Source organism: Populus euphratica, unplaced genomic scaffold (genome assembly GCF_000495115.2).
Source record: "Populus euphratica unplaced genomic scaffold, PopEup_1.0 scaffold522.1, whole genome shotgun sequence".
NCBI classification, from domain to species: Eukaryota; Viridiplantae; Streptophyta; class Magnoliopsida; order Malpighiales; family Salicaceae; genus Populus; species Populus euphratica.
In genome coordinates, this window is record NW_011500397.1 from 18109 (window position 1) to 40394 (window position 22286).

General features: G+C 29.9%; 3 protein-coding genes across 3 annotated transcripts; 1 reads left to right on the top strand and 2 right to left on the bottom strand.

Annotated features, from left to right (window-relative positions):
* The first annotated feature begins 407 nt into the window (after nt 1–407).
* Nucleotides 408–5071, top strand: LOC105114391 (non-specific phospholipase C4-like). The gene is made up of 4 exons (XM_011010921.1): nt 408–1305; nt 3726–4135; nt 4290–4460; nt 4537–5071. The coding sequence occupies exons 1-4, from the start codon at nt 656–658 to the stop codon at nt 4875–4877; spliced, it is 1572 nt and encodes a 523-aa protein (XP_011009223.1). The 5' UTR covers nt 408–655; the 3' UTR covers nt 4878–5071.
* Nucleotides 5072–5251: 180 nt separating this feature from the next.
* On the bottom strand, nt 5252–7896 carry LOC105114392 (Phototropic-responsive NPH3 family protein). Its single transcript, XM_011010922.1, has 3 exons — nt 7435–7896; nt 7257–7326; nt 5252–7097 (listed from the first exon to the last, which is right to left on the bottom strand). The coding sequence occupies exons 1-3, from the start codon at nt 7458–7460 to the stop codon at nt 5520–5522; spliced, it is 1674 nt and encodes a 557-aa protein (XP_011009224.1). The 5' UTR covers nt 7461–7896; the 3' UTR covers nt 5252–5519.
* Nucleotides 7897–8251: 355 nt separating this feature from the next.
* Nucleotides 8252–11727, bottom strand: LOC105114393 (TatD related DNase). Its single transcript, XM_011010923.1, has 8 exons — nt 11447–11727; nt 11284–11357; nt 10994–11075; nt 10846–10896; nt 9980–10080; nt 9323–9476; nt 9032–9250; nt 8252–8628 (listed from the first exon to the last, which is right to left on the bottom strand). Exons 1-8 carry the CDS (start codon nt 11573–11575, stop codon nt 8512–8514), a joined length of 927 nt encoding a protein of 308 aa, XP_011009225.1. The 5' UTR covers nt 11576–11727; the 3' UTR covers nt 8252–8511.
* Between the last annotated feature and the right edge of the window lie 10559 nt (nt 11728–22286).

Sequence of the window (22286 nt, forward strand, 5' to 3'; positions counted from 1 at the left end):
TTGTGCTGTTTTATTATTTTTCTTTGTAAGGACCAAGCGATGGGCCATTGCGTCACCCTTTAGATCATTTAATTTCAATTACTTGTGTATCTCAAAAATTCAAGGCTACGTTTATTAGCAACTAGTTGCTCATCACGGTAAGCTATCATGACTACCAGCTCTACATGCATATTCTTACGTCATATTCAGTGACTTTATTGTAAGCAATTAAAGAATATAATCACGATGGAGGTTTTTTTAATAAAAAAAAAAACCTTGCTTGCATTTATGACAAGAGCAAATTAGAGGAGATTTTGCCTCGTTTTATAGCTCTATATCGATCATAAAACGCTTTTATTTTTCCTTTCAATCATCTAAATTAAATATTTGGGAGTAAATTTAATATTTTATTTTGTTAGCTAATAAACAATGACAGCGTAAACAAATCCTGCCCAACGTGCATAGTACAGAAGCACGAATTGCCACCCTGTTACGTACAGAGATTATTTCAAGTTTAAATACTTGAGTGATCTCTTATCACCAGCTTTCCAAGTGATTTCTTCTCTGATCGAAACACTAACTATACTGCAAAAAAATCAAATAGACTTCCATAAATCATAGCCATCTCAGAACACCATTACCAAACCCAATTCCATCTTCCAAAAAAGCAAAAAAAATGGTAGCTGATCAGAGCTCTAGTACCAGCGCAGCCACACCTTCCCCCATCAAAACGGTGGTGGTTCTGGTCCAAGAAAACCGTTCATTTGACCACATGTTAGGGTGGCTAAAGACTTTAAACCCAGAAATCAATGGAGCCACGGGTTCTGAATCTAACCCCATCTCCTCCTCCGACTCAAACTCAACTCTCGTATTCTTTGGTGACCAAGCTGCCTACGTTGACCCTGACCCTGGCCACTCGATCCAAGACATTTACGAACAGGTTTTCGGGGTTCAATGGACCGAGGCCTCACTCTCTGATGACAACAAACCGCCTCCAAAAATGAATGGTTTTGCACAGAATGCAGAGAGATTGCAGAAGGGCATGGCTCAGACTGTCATGAATGGGTTCAAACCGGACGCGGTACCAGTCTACAAGGAGTTGGCTGAGAATTTTGCTATTTGTGACCGTTGGTTTGCTTCCGTTCCTGCATCAACACAACCCAACAGGCTTTATGTGCATTCTGCGACGTCTCATGGAGCTACCAGCAACAACAGACAGTTGCTGATTGAAGGTTACCCTCAAAAGACCATATTTGAGTCCCTGGATGAGTCTGGTTTTACTTTTGGGATTTATTATCAGTATCCTCCAGCTACTCTCTTTTACAGGTAACCCTCTAAATTTTTTAATCAAAGTCTCTTCATATGATAAGATTTTCTCTAATATTTCTCTCTTTCCTCTTCTTTTTCTTCGTTTGAGATATAAAATTATGTAGGTGGCTATATTTTAATTATTATTATAGTTGTTTTTTTTTTTTTTTTGGTCTTTCGATGGTTTAGCCAGTCATTCATAAAGTAAACCTTTTCTCACTGGTTTTGGCTCGTCTTGTATTCATACAGTTAGCCAATAATTATACTCGGCCGACAGCAGCACTAGTTTCGGCATATGCGAGTTAATTTATTCAAACACCATCATAAACTTGATGGCTTGTTGTGACATCAGATAAACAAGAGAAGTACCATCGGATGAAACACTCTGTTTGTTTCTGTTTTTTTTTTTTAAATTTAATTTTTAATTTTTTTTTAAATTAATACTTTGATGTATTAATATTAAAAAAATATATATTATTTTAATATATTTTTAAACAAAAAATACTTTAAAAAATAATTATAACAGCTCTTCTAAACATAAATTATCATCCCTTCAAACATTGATAGATGACTAAAAAAGCATCTTAAGCATCATTCTTGCATTAGCAGCAAATTAGTCCCCTAACTTGAAATCAGATTTCAACTCAGTCTCTAATTTAGTCTTTCCATCGTGCTACAAACATAATTCGACATGAAATCCGTCAAGACTGCGATCTTATATGCGGGTTTAATTGTTAAAACTCATATGTGTATTCTGTTGAGATTTTGAAGATAAAACACGACACCAAATCTACTAGGAATGTGTCGACTTCAATATGAGATATTTATTGAACTGTTCAAACTTAATTGTAGAGTGTATGCATTGGAGTTTGGATTCTAAAAAATAATGTGATGCATAGATGAAATTAAGATTCAGTTTGTTTCAAGAAAAATAATTTTTAAAAAATTATAAAAATTAATTAATAAAAAATATCTTTCAATTAAAAAAAAAATTAATTTGATTTTTAGAAAAACGTAATCTTTAATTTTTTGTTTATTATATGTTTGGTTTTAGATTTTTATAATTTTTTATAATTTTATCTTTTAAAATTTAATTTTTATATTAAGTTTGATTTTTATTTTTTTATTTTTTATTTATTTTTTTCTTATTTTTTTTTAATCAAAAGTTTTTATCTATCAGATATAGCTTACATTCTTTTTATTGTTATTTATTCTATTTAAAATAATTTATAAAATTAGATTTATTTTTTAATTTTATTATCTTTTTATTTTTTTTATTAGATATCAGATTTGTAGTCATTCTTTTAATAAACTTGAAAAAAAATATTAATAAGTTATTTTTCATGAGATAATCAAATATTAAAATGTATTTTCCAACTTATTTTTTATAAGATTACCAAACATTAAAAAATAATTTATTTTTTATAAATCTATTTTCTATAAAAACCATTTTTCTAAAAACAAAAACTATATTCTAGCAAATAATCAAGGTTTAAAGCAAACTTCATTGCAGGATTTTAAACTTTAGGAACTGAAGGTTAATAATATTTAAAATCTAGGAGGCTAATGAGTATTACATTTTTCTTTTTATCGTTTGAGTTGGAAAGATATTATATGTATTAAATTAGTTATTTTCTATTCAACATTTTAATATTGCCACATTGAGAAGTTGGCATACCAAAGCCAATTTTCAAATAAAAAGTAAAAAAGAAGCCATTTTGCTTGGACTTTTAGCTATTTCTAATTATTTTCTTGAATAGTTGTCCCATTAAAGGCACTAAGCCTCAATCGTGATTATTGATTCCCCCACTAATTAGGTATGAATTCCTGATTATAATTAAATATAAAATGGTAAACAATCAGGATTCTGTGCAGTACCATATGGGGGAAAAAAAAGAGTAGATGTTTGAAAGCAAGCTTTTGATTGGCTTCTTGCAAGCCTCCAAATTGCTTGGGAGATGGGTAATTACCTGGCTAAAATTTAATTGTAAAATATTTTATTTATTTCGGTTTAAAATATTTTTTATTTTTAAAAAATTATTTTAGCATAAGTACATATAAATAATTTTAAGTAAAATCAAAAAATTATTATTTTATTTTTTAATAAAAAACAATTTCCACCTCAGTTGCAATAATAATGATAATGCTTCTTGTGTTGTTTTAGTTGTAAAGATGATTAGAAACACATGATATTTAATCAAAATAGTTTGAAGATGAAGCCTTAAAAAAAAAAAAAAACCTGGCATTTGAGTTTTATTTTATCACATGAAATTGGTTGGCTTTTTGACGAAAAATTAACACCCCCCCAACCTCGGAGCCAAACAGATACTAAAATAGCATGTAGCTGGTCGTTTTTTTTTTTTTCTTAGTTAAGATTTTGTGCATTTAAGATTATTAAATTTTTTTTTTTGACAAGTGAAAAATCTCATTGTTAACAGGAACCTTCGAAAGTTGAAATACCTGACAAAGTTTCACCAGTTTGACCTGCACTTTAAGAAGCACTGTGAAGAAGGGAAGCTACCAAACTATGTTGTCATCGAACAGAGATATTTTGATCTTTTAGCGATACCTGCAAATGACGATCACCCATCTCATGATGTCTCAGAAGGTCAGAAATTCGTGAAAAAAGTATACGAGGCACTACGAGCTAGTCCTCAATGGAATGAAATCTTATTTATAATCATATATGATGAACATGGTGGTTTCTATGATCACGTTCCAACTCCTGTAACTGGTGTCCCTAGCCCTGACGACATTGTTGGCCCTGCGCCATATAACTTCAAGTTTGATCGTCTTGGTGTTAGAGTTCCTGCATTTCTTATATCTCCCTGGATTGCGCCTGGAACAGGTATGTTCATAACGTCTTTTTCCATTTATGCCTTTTCCAAGTTCAAATTGATTAAGTTTGTCTCCTACGTATAATTTATTTACCAAGTAAATTACTTTGTCTCTCTGTTAAACTTGTTGTGATGTATATGTTGATTGGTGACTTAAAACTGCAGTGTTACATGCGCCTTCGGGACCATACCCTACATCAGAGTTTGAGCATTCTTCCATTGCAGCAACTGTTAAGAAGATCTTTAATCTGAAAGAGTTCCTAACCAAGCGCGATGCCTGGGCAGGCACTTTTGAGGGCATCTTGACTAGAACTAGTCCGAGAGTGGATTGTCCAGGTAAATTGAACATTATTTACATCATGTCTTTCTTTATTAAAACATAAAAGGCTTGAGTTACATATGCATTTTGCAGTTACGTTGGTTGAACCTGTGAAATTGCGTGAGGGTGCTGCAAAAGAAGACGCAAAACTTAGTGAATTCCAAGAAGAACTGGTCGAAATGGCAGCTGTATTGAATGGAGATCTTAAGAAGGATATTTATCCTCAGCAACTTGTGGATGGCTTGAACGTATTGGATGGCGCAAAGTATGTTGAGAAAGCATTCAAGAGGTTTTGTGATGAATGTGACAAGGCAAAGAAAAATGGAGTGGATGACTCTGAGATCATATGCTTAGAAAAGCCAGCAACAACACACAAAGCATCCAAATCCTTCGTTCATAAGCTATTTTCTTGCTTGGTTTGTGATAATAATTGAACTTGTATACATATGCATGGCTTGCAAATGGATGTAGTCAATAATCCCAGGTTGTTTGAAGTTTTCTTATTTACGTTCAATGTATGAAGCTGTGATTTTATTCAATGAGATTATATTTGATGCTCTGAACTTGTTTACTTTGTAATTATTGTTCATTCAACTTTGATGTACCAAAGCAAGTGGTGGTCTAGTTCTTTGTAACTCTAAAAAAAAAAATAACAAAATCATGCATGAAAGCTAGTATTTAGAAGCCTAAAGCAAAAACACATTCAGACCAAAGACATAACCAAGTTTTTTTTTCTTTTAATGTCAATTTCTTACTGATTTGTGGACGAACATGTAGTCGCAAGCAAGCAAATCGATCGTAAAGGCTGCACTTTTGGTTTTTTTAATAAGCAAAATAAAGCAAGGGTTGTGAGTTTAACAAATCCAGCATACAAAAACAAAAATAATCAAGGCAATCTGGACTACAGGAATCACAAGACTGCAGATTAAAACAAACAGATATATAGGCCTTTCCATTTCCATCTCCTGACAATTGCCATTTCCAGCACATATTGCATCACAGTAGCCATAAACAGTTCCCTAGAAGAAGCAAACTGTTGAGAGAAGCCATACCAGTTTCAAATCCGAGCCTGAAACTCAGTATTTCTTCTTCTTCTTCTTGACTTGGCAGTTACAATCATGAGTGCTACTCACACACCCCAATTTTCTCTTCATTTCTCTCCACATGCTAACTTTGCCCTTTTTTGATTTCTGATGGGTGCAACCATGTTCTATTTCTTTCCTCATTGTGCAGCACTCTCTCTCGAGCTCCATCACTTTGATGCTCATTTTCTCCATTTCAACCCTCACCTCTTCCTCGTCAAAACCCATCTTCTCTTCATTCTCCTCATCCTCCACCACCTCTCTTCTCAATTTATCATCAAAAACCTGCACCTCCTTTGTGATTGTGTCTCGCAACTGCAACTGCGCCATAAACAACACCTGCACCACAAACCTAACTGGCAGCCTTTCGTTCTTCGCTGCATGTTCACAGGCTTCAGGTGACATTTTTTGGCAATCTAACACCCTACATACCTCCTCTCTTTCCAGCTCTGTCAAATAATTATGCTTGTCCAGGTAAATGTTGATGGCCCTGTAGATTCCATCGGAATTTCTCTGTGTTCCTAATGATGCTGCCAATGACATCTCAGCTAAAGAAACAAACGTGTCTATCCTCAAATCTATGTCACTCGCAACCTCCATCAAAAATTCTTCAATGAGTTCTGCCACCAAGAGTATACCAGAAACATCAGTGCTGCTGTAGTTGGCATAGAAATGTTTCAAAATCCTCCTCACACACTCAATATCATATTGGATTTCCTTGGAATAACCTTGAGACGGTATCAAGAGGTCTTTCACTTCTGCCTGGTCTAATTGCTTCCCGATCCTAATCTCAAAACCACTTCTACAATCACTGCTGCATTCCAGACAAATCGCAAGCCTGAGCATTTCAAACAACAATGTGCAAGGAAGAATTCCTTTTTCAGGAGGCAGAAGCCTTTCCACTGCTTCAATCACTCCCCTCTTGTAAATTGTCTCATTCTCTCCTGAATCGGCCCACTTCTTTACATATTGACAAAGAGATGCTGCCACATATTCTGGTGGGACTCCATGCTGATTCATTGCTTGTATGAGAGGATTATATAACTGGAGGGACAGTGTAGTCAAATCCTCTGATTTCCAATCAGGAGAAAAAAGTTTTCGTCTTGCATTTGGTTTAAAGACCTCCTCATCCTCACTATCCTCATTGCACGTTGAGTTCTTGATTGGTTCTCCAAGAAGCCGGGGATCGGCCAATGCTTTGTAAATGAGTGATTCTAAACATGCATCAACCAAACCTGAATGCAGTACTTGTTGAATGGTACTGCTCGCTGACCGAAGAGCCTTGATGGTTTCATTCCAGCTAGGAAGGACTTTATCTTCAAAAAAACCAAGGGTCTTGTCCAGCAGATTATTGTCGCTGTGACTTTCAGTCATCTCCAAGTAGTAAGCAAGAGAAATGAGTGGTATTACATTCTCTGTGGACAAAATCAGTTCATACCCATGGCAGAATCTAGCAACAAGTTCAAAGGTTTCTGGATCAGCCGGAATATCTCGGAGAAGAAAAGCCAGCTTTTCTGGGGGGTTTTCTTTGAGCAGGGCAGCTATTTTGGCTGATCTTGCTGACAGAAGATCCTAAACAAGAGTAAATTATACCCGCAGATATATTAAAAAAGTTCCAAAAAAAAAATGATAATGGAATAAGGATTTAGATGGTTATCTAATCTACACTTCTGCCGAAGAAATTTTTATCATTAGAACCAAGCAGTTTTTTTTAATGTTATATCAGCTTACTTTGTCTACACTGAAAGGCATGCCATGTACATGGAGCTGAACTTCTGATGGGGATGGAGACTTGGACAACCTGAAATGAGTAGAGGCAATGAAACAAAATTTAGAAAATAATCACAAGATTTAGGGGGCAAAATGCAAAAGAGAGAGAGAGAACTCAATGAAGGAAGGAGAAGATTACCAAGATGATACATCTCTACTGGCCATCTGGTGACACTAGTAATTAGAGTTGCTTTGCGCGACAAAGGTAAGCGTAGTTGTTGTTGGAAGTTCTGATATTACAAATACCAGTATAGCTAGAGACCTTTCTGTAGGGTTTTTCTTTTTTTACTGGTTTTTGCTGTATTCTTGTTTCATCAGAAAATTTCAAAAACCAAAAATCTCAACTTTCAGCTCTCAAAAAGATTATCGCCCTAAACAAGTGCACTTCCGTTATTTGAATTTATCCGATTTGATTTGTTGAGAAAATCTTGTAGAAACTAGCTTGCCGTTATTTTTCCTACTTCTTTTTTATTGTTTTCTTAAATAATGATGGCATAAATACAGGCTCTGATTTTCCTTTTTTTCTTTTTTTTTCTTTTTTGTAGTCACCCATTTGTTTTCTGTTCATTTTCTTATATAAAATGAAACCAATTTATTATTATTATTATTATTATTATTATTTTGAGATGCTCGCTATCTATGTTATTTTATTTTACTAGCATTAACGTTTATTTTATTTTCACCATATACAAGTATATTTTTATTTTCTTAAAAAAAATCTATTTTATACCATTGACGCACCGATCTGATTGTATAGAACTCATGTGCAAGAACCGGGAGTATTCAAGTATAAATCCATAATCATTGAACTATTATTTCAGATATATCGGAAGGAACTGTTCCCTCCATTTTATTTGTTAAACTGCAAACGATGGAATTAATCGTCCAAGAAAATATTGAGGCCAAAGGAGAAAATCAGAAGCTGGCTACAACTCTGCAACTGCGAGACTAGTAGATGCAAATAATAAAAAGGCTAGCACTAATATATTGAAAAGAGAAAGGAAGAAAATGAGAGATAAGGAAAGCTCTCTTTTCCTTTCCACCTCACATGCTGCCATTCAGATTCGCCCTCGGGAAAGTTACTGAAGCTACCAAATAAGTGAAATCCAGGACAAGGCTTTCAGCATTTATGGGCACACCTGCTTGTGCCGGAACTGAGATTGTAAGTAATCATACAAGTAAACAGGTAGAATGCGTTACATTCTCGATAAATTAACTATTTTTCTAATATCTTGGAACCTTCATAAGAGAATAGCCGTACTGCATTTGCATAGCTCAGTTCTGCAAGTTCTTGTTTGGTGATGTCCAGCAAGGATGCAACGTAACTTAAGACCTGGACAAGTAATGGAAACTTGCTAAATACATTTACATTCAACATATAATGGTCCCAAGCACACATTTTTTAAACTGGTCTCAGGCACATAAATGTAAGTTATGTTGAATAAGAGAAGTTGAAGTGTTGGAGATGAGAGAGGGAAAAAAAAAAACCAATATATTGATTAAAGGAGGCCATTACTCTAACACCTTAGTTTTTAGAGCCAGCCTAAAGAGAATAAATGAAATTGAAAGGATATGAAATGCATCAAGGCCAAGGAACAGGTGGTTTTGAGAGCCAAAATCTCAGAATTATGTGTGATCTGGCCGTTTCCGAGATTAGCACTTGCAAGAGACAGACCCTATTTACTTCATGCATTATCAGATAACGAGTTCAAGGGAGAAACAAGCCAATGACATACATTGTGTATATTTGCAGGATGATTAGGTGTTTCTCTTGGCAATGCCGATACATCTTTTGAAGGATGGGAATCACCATCATGTAGACTGTCAGCATTTGAAGAAGAATTTACTCCTTCAGGATGAAAAATACCTCCATCAACCAGAAACAGGGAACCAAACTTTCCATTTGGCAGGGCATCAGGTGCATCTGTTTCCAACAAAATCCTATCCGAAGATACCTGCAAAAGGTTGGAGTTAAGACTTTGAATTTTTCTAATATGTAAAACAGAAAATGCAATTGATTAACTAACTGCTTTCAGCATTTTTGTTGCCTTCTCTTTTTTCAAGGACATCAGAAAACCAGAAAACGAAAAGTAAGCACCAAGCTTGGCAAACTCAGGAACCATCTCAGCAGAACCAAGGAAAGAATGGAGAATGACACCAGCCGGGAAAGGTCCTGTACTCCTGAAGATCCAGCATGTAATTAAAAATTGCAATAATACAATGGCATTAAGAAACAAATACTAGTGGCTTCACATCATTACAAATTAGACACGGCTTAAGCCATGGGCAAGAAGAAATAAAAGTTGAGACAATGTGCGATAGGTTCAGAGAATCTTTATCCAAGTCAACGAACAAGTATGGCGATTGAGATGCATAACAGCTCCTTGAAGCAAAGGTGATGACATCAAAGAACTTTTCATTTTGATTAAACATGGAAAAAAAAGCAATCCAACTTGTCCATGCCAGCCTACAATTTATTCATAGCACCTTACAGGCATCAAGACCTCAATTTTTAAAACTGACATTGTAAGATAGGTGCTCCTATTTGTATTCTGAATAATATTTATGATTTGAGATAATCACACCACACTGCATGGATTACATAAAAAGAAAGCTCCACCCATAACCATCAATAATCTGGAAAATACCTTTCAGTGGAACAGAAATAAAATATAGTACCGTACTTCATTATCTCAAGAAGATCACCAAAAGCATGAACACAATGGACAGATACTGGTCTATTCAACTCTTTTGCGAGTTCAAGCTGTCTCCTGAATACTTGAACCTGGATTAGAAACTTCGAATATTAAAAATGTAACATGAAACAACATTAACTGGTGCACAGATTTAGCAATGACATCATATATGAATATAGCAAGACAGAAATGAATATGTACACTAGTAATGGGGACAAATGTTCTTCCTCTATAATTTTTTTAGACTGGTACGAGATGTATAAACTATTCAAGGGGAAAGTTGTCTAAGACAAAAGTAGGGGTAGCAAAGTAAAGTGACACAAAGCATATTTGAACAGGTATATATAGGTTTATTGAAATAGTGAAAAGTAATACTTTTATCATACAATTTAAGAAGCTCTCAAAAGCAATAGGTAGTCAAGAAATTGCAACCTGTGCAAACCCTAGGTAATAAGGAACAAAGTATATTTCACATTTAGTGAGCAAAAACGAGGGAAGACTAGCCTCAATCCAAGGCCACCACGAAAATAATAGAATGTAATGAAAACCAAAAAGTCAGGTGCTAGTGGTGTAAATGCCTTCAAGACAATACACACACATGTTTCTCCTAGTTACCAGGTACATAATTTCCAAATGGGAATTGAACTAATATGAGGCCTGAGGTGCCCATGCTCCGACATTTCTCTTTCAATGCATAAAATTAAGGACGAACTTCTTTCAGGTCCAATGGCAGAGGCCAGGTAATGAATTACCATACGAATCACTGAATGACACTAAGCCGTGAAGAAGAGAATAGATTACTTGAGTGTGTAATAATAATAATTAAAAAAAAAAAAAACCTCCGTGAGGAAAACCTGATCATTGAAATCAATCTTCTTTCCATGTGAACCCTTGTCCAAACCAACCTGAAAAAGTTCATTAGCATGCTGTGTTAATTAAAGGTTCTCTTGAGCATTATGCTTTTAGAAGACTCTACCAACAGCAAGGAAATGGGAATTTAACCTCTCCAACAGCAGCCGAGGGTGTGATCCGAAAGAACTCTTTAAGTGTGTTGAACCAATTAGGAGTCCTCTCCTCAATAAACCTATAGATAGATTAAAGACCAAAAAAAAAAAAAAACACATTAACATCGACACAAGCATCAAAGAAGAAAACAAAAACACTGCTCTTGAGGAAAAACAACAAAAGAAAAGAACAACAGATCCCTGAATTACTGACCCCCGAAAACAAAAACACAAAACTCATGAATTTTGATTAAAAAAAAGAAAGAAAGAGAGGGCCTTTATATTTACCAGGGGTGGAGACCAAAGCATGGGATCACAGACGGATAGCTCTCACCCATCTCTTTAACCAAGTTCCAGTCTTTCTTAAAAGAAAATCAGAACCCACAAGAATTTAAGACAAGAACAGTTAAATAATCATTATTAGGTACCAAATTGTATATGTATTATATACCTCAGAAACCCCATTGACAGCAAAACGGACTACGCCAGTATCCAGGGCAGTGGCAATGAGTTGAGGTGTCTTGTTAAGGATTCTTGGGTCTTGCAGATGACAGTGTGCATCAAATAGTTTCATGGTCATTGCTTGGCTTCTATCTTCACCTATCTACGAGGATATTGATAGGGGATTTGAAATCCGAAGTGGAGTTTGGAGAATGAATATATGAAAAGGGTTGAATGCAGATAAGTCAATATATTTTTTTCTCTTCATCCTTAAAACTCTTTTTTTTTTATTGTTTATTAATCTTTCAAGTCCTTTATTTATCTATATTTTTTTATTAAATTTATGCTTCAAGTTTTTAGTTCTACACAAGATCTCATCAATGTTACTTGTCATCTCCTCTCTAAAGAAAGCTTTTGATACAATATCATCCAACACTTTGGCTTCCTCCGAATCGAAATGATATACATCGTTTCTTTTACTTTACTTTCTTTGCTCTCGACAACTTTTGGACTTTTGAATATTTAGATTTATGATTCACCAAAAAAACTGGATTTGTAATTGTATTAATTTGTTTATGTTTGTAATGGTAATTATTTTTAAAACTTTTTTAATATATTAAAATAATATTTTTTTTAATTATTTCTAACTTCAAAGCTATCCTTCTCTCTCTTTTTTTCTTCTTTCTCTTTTCCATGTAATATGATAATGATTCAATATTAAAAATATTTTTTTCTTAGATTTTAAAAAAATCCAAAAATTCTAAAAACAATTCTTATTTTAAAAATATAAAAATATGTTTTGCTTTTGTGCATGCAACTAACTTCTAAAAAATCTTCATTCCTATTTTATATAAAAATAAATAACTAAAATTATATTTTTATCATACTTTTTAAAAAAAAATCAGTTAATAGATATCATAATTATTTTATGATTATTCATTAGAATTTACCTAAAATTTCAAATATGCTATAAAAATTAATTTATTTAATTAATATTTAAGGTATGAATTTTACAACGTAATGCATACTTCCAAAATTAAATTAAATGAATTAATAGAGATAAATGTTAGGATTTAGTTGTAAATTTTAATATTTGAGGGTATAAAATTACATTGTAAAATATACCCCCAAGTATTAAACATTAAAAAATACATAAATATATGTATTGCTAAAAATTAAGCTTTAGAATTGTTAGAATTTAACCCGATAAGGTGCAAACTACCTCATGAAAAAAGATCTACCCTAAACTTTAGATGAATCAACAAATAGAAACATGCAATAAATTAACAATCAATAAACAATACATCTTACTATAGGTAGGGTGCATTAGGGTTGATGTATTTTTTTCTTGCACAAATAGTCTTCTTACCCAAACTCTCATAGAGCAATAGATTTTTTAATGATTATAATATTAGATAACGACTCATGAACTCTCTAATTATATCCTTGTTATTAAACCTAAGCACTCTTATTTTCAATAAGCAGCTTCGTCATTCAACGGCGTGCACTCCGTGACACCACGTATGATTATTCATAATGGATTCAATTTCACCATTATCGACCTTCTTCCAATAAAAAGCTTCTGGACATGATATTGCCTTGAAATAGATTCGAGGTTCATTTTCTAATAAAGTATGTTAGAAAATCAAGAACAATGCTCTTTTATTTATTCTAAGCTCAACTTCATCATCTTCTGATTGATGATGATTATTTGAGTGTTATTGTTGTTTTAAATGAATGATTTTCTTGTGCTTCTTTCCATGGAAAAATACCTTCAAATAATATAGCATCCATTGATTCCATAATAATATTAAGATGAATATCTTTAATATGCACTACTATTATATGCATATCTAATAAATACAAAATTCATGTTTCTAGGTCATTGACCTTGATAGGATCAAATACTACTATTTTTGTAAGACATCCCAATATTTTGAGGTATTTGTAAGAAGACCTTTTATCTTTTTATAATTTATATGGTGCCTTTTCTAATTTTTTATGAGGTATTTTATCAAATACATAATTGGTAGTTAGGATTGTCTCCCCCACAAGTTTTGATAAGCTTTTAAACTTATCAAATGACATTTATCATTTCTTTTAATTTTTAATTTTTACATTCTGCAATGGCATTTTATGAAGGTGAATAAGGAGAAATAGTTTGGTGAATAATAACATTTTGGAAACATGATTCACCAAATTATGCTTTGTATTCTTCAACTTTATCATTTCTTATTACCTTTATCTTCTCTACAAATTGATTTTTAACATTATTCTTGTAATGTTTAAATATTTAAAAAAGTCTCATATTTGCTTTTAAGCAAATAGATATAACAATACCTTATACAGTAATATATATATATAAAAAAATAATACTTTTTTTCACCTCTAATTTGCATAAACTCTAAATTATCAATATCTAAGTGAATTAGACCTAGAGGTTCAATGATTTTTTTTTTTAATTTAATGGAAAAATGTTTGTGAATTTTGATTTTATACAAACCTTATATTTATAATTTTTTTATGTTGTTTTAACTCATACCAATTAATCTGGATGAATCTTCTAAACCTAAGTTAATATATTAAATTTGCAACTCGTGAAACTAAAAACTTGGGTTCAATTAAAAAAATTAAATGTCAACCAATTTAATATTAAATGATGAAATTAAAAGAAAATATCATCAATTAAAAAAACAAATAGAATAAAAAAAATAGAATAACCATCAAATATGAAATCAATTAAAAAAACAAGTAGAATAAAAAAATAGAATAACCATCAAATATGAAAATGAGAAGAAATGATGAGGTGAAATTGAAAAAGAAAACAAATTCAAAAACTATCTGAAATAAAAAAATCAAAAGAATAAGAAACCAATTTGATAGATAAAAAAATTAAAGAATTATGCAATTTTAAAAAATAAATTTTGAGAAATAAATTAAAATAAAACAAATAAAAAAAATAAAGGACAAAATCAAATGAAAAAGAAATTGAATAGTTGATATGAAATGGTAGAGGACCAAATGGATTAGAGGCCCGTCAACTACATGCACACAAGGAGGAAAAGGATTCCAAGATGAATCAAATTACATGATAGAATAGTATTTTTTACCAAAAGTCAGCCGTATGTGTTGTTTAAAAGTAACAGAGTTGTTGACGCGTGCAATACACATGTTAGCAACTTTTTGCATTTCTTTTTAGAAATACTATTCTACCCTCAGGACCAAAACATTACTACAAAAGGGAAAAAGAAAAACCATTTTGACATTACAAATTAGACCATCAAGTCAAGCTTTTAAAAATTTGAATTCAAGGGAAATGAAGTAATTATATTGTAGTAAAGAATATAAAATGCCCAAAAAGAACCTTGACTCATAGTTATTAAACTCGAACTGGACCGGCAGGGCGACCCGAGACCTAATCAACTCGATGGCTGGACTAGTTTGGGTAAGGTGAAAGACCAACATGAGCAAAACCAAGCAAAACTCGGTTGACTCGTGACTTGGGCAACCTGACAAAACTCGGTAAATATTTTTTTTTTTAAATGAGTTTTTTCTCCTAGCAAGAGACCTTTCTTTTTTATTTTTTTAATTGGTTATTAAGCTTTTAATTGGTTATTAAGTTTTATTTTTTTAATGTGAGATTTGAAACCCTTTAGTATATATACTCTATGTTTATAAGAAAAAAAGTTATGTTTTTTCAATGTTAGATAAAAACTTTTTTAGTTTAAATACTTCAACTTAAAATGATAATATAGTATCTTTTCAATGTGGATAAAAAACCTTTTTAAAATAATTCTTTAAACTTCATTATTTACAACATGTATAAGATATATTCATATGGATTGTTTCTTAATTTTTTCATATGAAATATTAAAATTTTAAATATATTTTTTTTAAATTTTTCTAAGTTAATTCGGGTTGACCCGAGTCAACTCGTGTGCCCCGAGACCTAGCTCTTTGGTGAGGTCAACCATGGGTCAAATTTGATAACTATACCTTACCATAATTAAATGATTATTTGCTTTTCAAGGTGACAAAGTCATTTTAATAAGCAAAAGAATAATGAAAAAGATCAAGACGCCCCTTAACAATTCCAAAATAACAAATGAATTAAAGGGAAAAGACCATTTCACCCGAAAAAAAGTAGTTTATTAAGAATTTCTCAAGGTATATATACAATGATTTTTCTATATATTTTGGCAATATACACTATTAGTTATATTTATTAGTAATGTATGTTGCTAGTAAACTTTAAATTATATAGTTTACTATTGAGAGGTGTAACTTAATTGGTTAAACTCTAAGTTTGCTGCATAGAGATTACCAGTTTAAATTCTACAAACTTCAGGGTCACTGGAGGTTTATATAATCATTAACTTCATGGTTTGTGAGATTAGTCGAGATGTGCACAAGCTAACTCGGACAGTCACATTAATAAAAAAAAATTAAAAAAATAAGAAATTTTAAAGCTATATGTATATAATATTTAACCACAAAAGAATTTTTTTTCATTCACTTCACATTATATTCTATTATACAGATCTTAAATGAAATTAAGTTTTTATCTGTGTCTAGTATTTCAAATCATTTTCATATTTACTATATAATATAAACTATTTAAATAAGATACTGATTAGTCTCTCCAGGAATTTGTAATATAAAAAATAAATTTATACATAAATCTTATATCTAAGTCTTAATGAATTAAAACAAATGAATTGAAATAAGCAACTTTATTTCTATTATAAGCTAAAATAAATAGCTTGAAAGAAGGTTGTTAATTCCGTTTTGTTTTTTCTAGAATGGCCGAAATATTTCATATTAATTTAAAAAATAGAATAATTTTCATTTCATTTCAAATCGCAATCTGTTCCATATTTTTGGGATAAATTTCAACCAAAAAGTTTCAGTTTGATTTCACATGTTCTGTTCTACGCTTGAAAAGCTTTTGAATCAAATTGAATCCAATTCAATTTAATTAATTAAACTACCCAAGTATAAATTATAAAAAAAGAGTCTTTTTTATTACTATTTTTTCAATAACAATGGTATTAATAATAATATTGAAAATAATTATTACTATTTTCATTAAAAATGATATTAATTTTTAAAAATTAGATTTATTACTAATATATATGGTTTATATTCGTGCTATTTTTTTTATATTTATACTTTATAGGAATTTGAATAAAATAAAGAATATTTTAGATCTCATTAGCCTAAATAATATTAACCTATTGAATAAATGAATTTGTGAAGAATCTATCTTTCTTGATGAAGAAGATATAAGTTTGAAAACTATTAGCACCTTTGCCTATTTTAACTTTAAAGGATGAAAAAATATGTTTTGATGATGAAAATGTGCTTAGTGAAAATAATCAAATATTGAAATATTTAGTTGGTGACTTTCTATGCATACCACCACAAGATCAAGATCTTTACTTCTATTTTAATTATAGAGATGATATTTGATTTATGTTTTTTTTTGTCAAAACATTTTACTTTCATAATATTTTGATATTTTATTTAAGTTGAATTATTTTAAGTTAAAATTCTATTTAATCTTGACTATTTAGGAATATTTTAAATTTTAAAATTATATTTGTTTGATATTATGTAGTATTGCATAATTTATAATTAATTTATCTTAAATTTAAATTTCATATATATATATATATATATAACTTTAAAATTAAAATATTTCATTTCAATTGAGAAATAAAATATTTATCGAAATGAAATTGAGAACTTTGACCTGAAAAAAATAAAAATAATAAGATAAATTATTTAAAAACAAAAACAATCATTCAGTATGCCCGCTAATGTTATAACACTCACCATAGGAAAGTCACTTTAATTATTGTAATTATTGTAATTATTGTTGTTATTTCATATCTCCTGTTATAACACTCACCTTATTTTATTTATTAGTAATATTACACATAAAGCCTACAAATATTTATTTATCGATGATCAATATTTATATTATAAACTTTCATTTAAAAAAAATTATTTGTAATATTGGGCAATACGCAGGCATGTAATCTTGTTAGTATCTTAAATTTATCAATATCATCCTTACACATTATATAATTAATATTGTATTATATAGATTGTATTAGATAGATGATGTGTAAGGTTGACATTAATAAATTTTGTTGCAAAATTATATAAATTTATTATACATACTATGGTCCTTTTCCTCATTGTTTGATAGTTTGTTTTTTCTTGAATAGTTATTGATGAATGTAAGAATTATTTTTTAATTAAATTAAATTAATTGCTTGATATTTATTTTTAAAAATATATCATCCAATATATCAATATTTCTATTCATTTTAATACTTTAAAAAAAAATATTTAACCCATAAACATAGTGTAAGGTATTAAATAATTTTTTTTAAAGCTCATACTTTTTTGTTTTTATCCTTCAACATTTGTTTATTTAAATATTAGCTTTTGTTTTTTTTTTGGTTTTTATATTTTTTTCAATAATTTTAAAAATGATATGAATTACCTTGGATCTTTTTATTTATCATTCATTGTTATTATTAGATCAACTCCACTTAATGGATTTAGTCATATCAATTACTCAAGTCTTGAATTTTTCTTTCTTCTTTAAAACTATTGGCTTGAGCTGCTTCATGGCGCGAGACATCATTCTAGGTTTGTTCAAGTAATTTTTTTATTGAATGTTTTTTTTTTATTTCAGACCTTCAATATTTAGTTAATTTTAATTGAGGTTTCTAATTTGTTTTGATTTGAATTTTATGGTGTTTTCAAGTGTTCATGTCTCATATTAAGGGTTTTGTAAGTTAAACAAGATTAACCTGGTCAATCCAATGTGTTAGCATTTCAATATTTATTTTTAAAAATATCATTCCATATTTTATAATCTCAATATTTTAAAAATTCTTCATCCATTATACTTTAAACTTTTGACTTCCTAGTATTTTTATATTTTCTTTTGTAAAAACATAAAAAAATTAATCTAACCCACCACATATCACGAGTTGAAAAACTAGCAAGAGACTAAAAGGAGGGGGGACTAGAAAATAATAGGTAAAGAACATGCAAATAAATAAATAAATAAATAGAAGGATCAACCAAAATTAAAAAAAAAATGATTGAAAGACCCTACACATTAAAAAGAGATAGTTTAATTAAATATAAATCATGATAAAAAAGATATAATTATCTAATATAAATTTTTTTATTTTAGTTTTTTTAGATAAGAGATACTCAGATAAAGAAAAAAAACCTTGAAAAAAAAAGTAAAAAAAATCACAGCAACCATAATTATTTTCCTAAATAGTGTGTGATATTATTGTAATAATTGATTTTTAAAATATTTTTTTATAAATATTTTAAAATAATATTTTTTAAAAAATACATTACAAATTATTTAATACAATCAAATCAACATGAGAAAATACAATCCAAAATTAAAAAAAAAATGACTTCTTGTTGACATAAACTGTATGAGCTGGAACAAGGTGTGATCCTGTTACAACTGGAAAAATATGGATAAAAACTATCTTCTGCTCTGTCGTAAAAAGGCTTGTGCTGACAGACAAATTGAACGTGGAATTTGAGGCAATTATTTTCCATGTGACAACAATATTATATTTTTTGAATCAATAACTTGTTTACTTTTTAGTTTAAAAAATATTTTAAAATTTTTAATTTTGAATTTAAAATTAATATTTTTTGGTATTTTTAAATTATTTTAATGCACTAATGTTAAAAGTATTTTTTTTTAAATAAAAAATATTACTTTAATATATTTTCGAGTGAAAAATACTTTAAAAAATAATTACAATTATACTCTCAAATACCTTAGGGCTTTCATCACCAAATACTTTTACCTATAAAATAAAGGTATGTGATAAAAGAAAGTGGAGTGAATTGGGAACTCAAAGGAGGAGCGGCTAAGATAGTTAAGTATAGTGTATGATGTTTCTTTTTTTGGTATTAGCATGATTTTGGAAAAAAAAATTGATTTTTTTTAAATTGATTTTTTGACATTTTTTTATTGTTTTGATGTGTATATTTTAAAAATAAAATTTAAAAAATTTATTATATTTATCTAAAGAAACACAATGTAATTTATTTTAGATAGAATGTTTTAGAATGATGATTCTATTGGAGATTTAGAGTTAAGTTTTGTTTGTTTATTTTTTGTGATAATGTGCTTTATACATATTTTATACTTGATTTCCTAAAATAACTAATATGTGTTTATTATTTGTTATTTGTGTGTTCAAAGTTCGAGTGTGTGTGTATGTGTGAATATATATTCTAGCATGACACATTTTCATACATAATCTTTATTAATCTCATCCATTATTTTTTGATATATTGATTTACACTCGTGCCCTCATTATATAACATGTTATTGCATATAATTTTGTTGTAAGTTAGTATTAGGAAATTAATGGTGTTCTGATGGGTTATGTCCTAGGCTAGCATTCATGAAACCTCAGACTCTTATCAAAAATTTACATGATCATGATTAATAGCCGATGAGATTTTCCTCGATTTATATTCTTTATACCTTATAGACCTTAGGTTAACCTTTCAAGGATTGATTACCTAAGCAAAAAATGATCCTTTTAAAATTAATAGGCCAACCAACATACCTTTGCATATAATAGCTAGAACCTTCCACTATAATATCTCTCTGGAAAGATAATTAAGATCAAAAAAATTTACTTGAGAATAGTGCCAACAAAATTCTGAAAAAATAAAAAGGAATTGATGGAATATGAGATTTCAATGATGACTACCTTATCCAAAGTAGTTGTATCATATAGTTAAAGCTAACAAACTCTTATAAAAAACAAGTGAAAGTGACATCACATGAAGTCTAACCATTACAAGCATTCAATATAAAATGTCATGATTTCATCAAAGAGATAACTTAGCATGTCAAAATTTTGGTGTGTAGCCTACTTCTCAAATTTAGTTAATTAAAACTCAAAGGAAAGAAAGTTATATGTATGTCAAATCAATAAATTGTTTTGTATATTTCTCTATTATTGGATGATTAAATTCTCGAAGTTTTCTTCTCAAAATATACAAGTTAACATATAATGTTGTTTTTTATTTTTGGATGAAGAGAAGTTTCAAACCACCTTCCTAAATTATATGCATAATTATGTTAAATAATGTACCACATCTTTGAATGAATGAAAATTTTCAAGACTTTTATTTCCAAAAAGGATGGATTAATATATTTAATAACTTATTATACAACAAATATTTATACCGAATATGAAATCAAGAAATGCATGGTGAAGTTGCTTATGACAGTGACCCAATAGCACTTTAGAACGATATAACAACATTTAGACCTCAAATATTTAGAGGACTTATCCTTAAAAAATTAGTTGAGTGTCTATAAGAAAGTAAATAAACACAAATTACAATTTTTAATATCATTTTCTCTCAAAAGACTACATCTAGCTAAATTATGAGAAATGAAAAGGGAACTTAGATTGGACATTATCGGATCAACACTTTAAAACATGAAATGACTCGGTCAATCAGCTTGCTTGAACAAGCTCTTTAATCCAGGCAATTGGAAGACCCTTAATATATTGAAACAAATGCATTATAACTCATATCGATATCTTTATAGGAGAAATTTATGAATGCTTATCTAACAAGTTAAGGCTTACACTTCACTAATTCGATTATGCCTTTTTATAATTTTCCATACCATTTATAGAAGTCATTTCCTTTTAAACATGAACAACATTAAAAGAAGTAATTTCTAAAGCACTTCTAGTTTCTAAATTTAAGCAAATCCTAGATTAAGAAGTATAAAATATCCATCAACGAGGTTTATCACTATATTAAAGACATTAGAAAATGGACTCCAAGTGGGAAGCCTTAGCCATTTGGTCATCTCAAGTATCATCAAGTTTCAAGTATTCTATGTGTTATGATTCAAATATGGCATGTGACTATCATAATGGATCTTGGGTCATTTAAGTATCAAACTTGAGGTCATTTTTTTTATAGAGGAAAATGATGCATTTGAAAAATAAAAAGAGTGTTCTATTGTCATATCATTTTTATGATTGAAATTGGAAAATAAGTTGTTGATCATAAATAAAATTATGAGATGAGTACCTTAAAACAGAAACATACAGAGAGAGAGGGGGGGGGGGAGTGATGATTGCGTGTTTTGATAAACAAAATCATCAATTCAACTCTGAAAAAAGTTGTTTTTCTCTCATCCTTGTTCACAACAAGCTTCGTGATATGCACTTATAACCTCTCTTAAGATGACATGTCAATGTTATGAAAAAGATTGGACTTTAAACTAACCTTTTCCTTTTGTGTTTCATAAATCAATTAGGCCATGTTATTTTCACATATTTTTCTGACAAGTGTATCCTATTATACACTTAAAAAGAGATGTGGACCTACATAAAATAACCTAATTTTCTAGCTTGAAAATACTCATAATTAATAATTTAGATGGAGATGCTTACTGATTAGTATTTAAATGTGTAATTTTATCAAGGTTTTATATCATCAATTTGTACTTAAAGTATCAATAACTCTTTAACTAAAACATATTTTATACTAACATATCTAATAATATAATATACCTTTAATTTGTGGTAAATATTCATTTTAAATGCAGGCCTATCACGTAAATAAAAAGATTGATTGATGAATTTAAGAACTGAAATTAAAAGGACAAAGATATGGCCCAACTTAGAAAAGAGATGCCGATGTAGTTCAAACTGAAACACTATTTGCTAATTGGGTCATATTTGGAGCTGTTGATTAGTACTTAAAAGTGCATTTTTATCAAGGTTTTATATCATCAT

What these genes read in the sequence shown, in the direction of transcription:
- LOC105114391 (XM_011010921.1), top strand. Translation starts at nt 656, where the DNA reads ATGGTAGCTGATCAGAGCTCTAGTACCAGCGCAGCCACACCTTCCCCC. An exon ending in CCAGCTACTCTCTTTTACAG is followed by an intron (nt 1,306 to 3,725) that starts GTAACCCTCTAA and finishes CATTGTTAACAG; the next exon opens with GAACCTTCGAAAGTTGAAAT. An exon ending in TCCGAGAGTGGATTGTCCAG is followed by an intron (nt 4,461 to 4,536) that starts GTAAATTGAACA and finishes TGCATTTTGCAG; the next exon opens with TTACGTTGGTTGAACCTGTG.
- LOC105114392 (XM_011010922.1), bottom strand. Translation starts at nt 7,460, where the DNA reads ATGGCCAGTAGAGATGTATCATCTTG. An exon ending in AGTAGAGATGTATCATCTTG is followed by an intron (nt 7,327 to 7,434) that starts GTAATCTTCTCC and finishes TACTCATTTCAG; the next exon opens with GTTGTCCAAGTCTCCATCCC. An exon ending in TGCCTTTCAGTGTAGACAAA is followed by an intron (nt 7,098 to 7,256) that starts GTAAGCTGATAT and finishes ACTCTTGTTTAG; the next exon opens with GATCTTCTGTCAGCAAGATC.
- LOC105114393 (XM_011010923.1), bottom strand. Translation starts at nt 11,575, where the DNA reads ATGACCATGAAACTATTTGATGCACACTGTCATCTGCAAGACCCAAGA. An exon ending in CAACAAAAATGCTGAAAGCA is followed by an intron (nt 9,251 to 9,322) that starts GTTAGTTAATCA and finishes AACCTTTTGCAG; the next exon opens with GTATCTTCGGATAGGATTTT. An exon ending in ATCCTGCAAATATACACAAT is followed by an intron (nt 8,629 to 9,031) that starts GTATGTCATTGG and finishes TTACTTGTCCAG; the next exon opens with GTCTTAAGTTACGTTGCATC.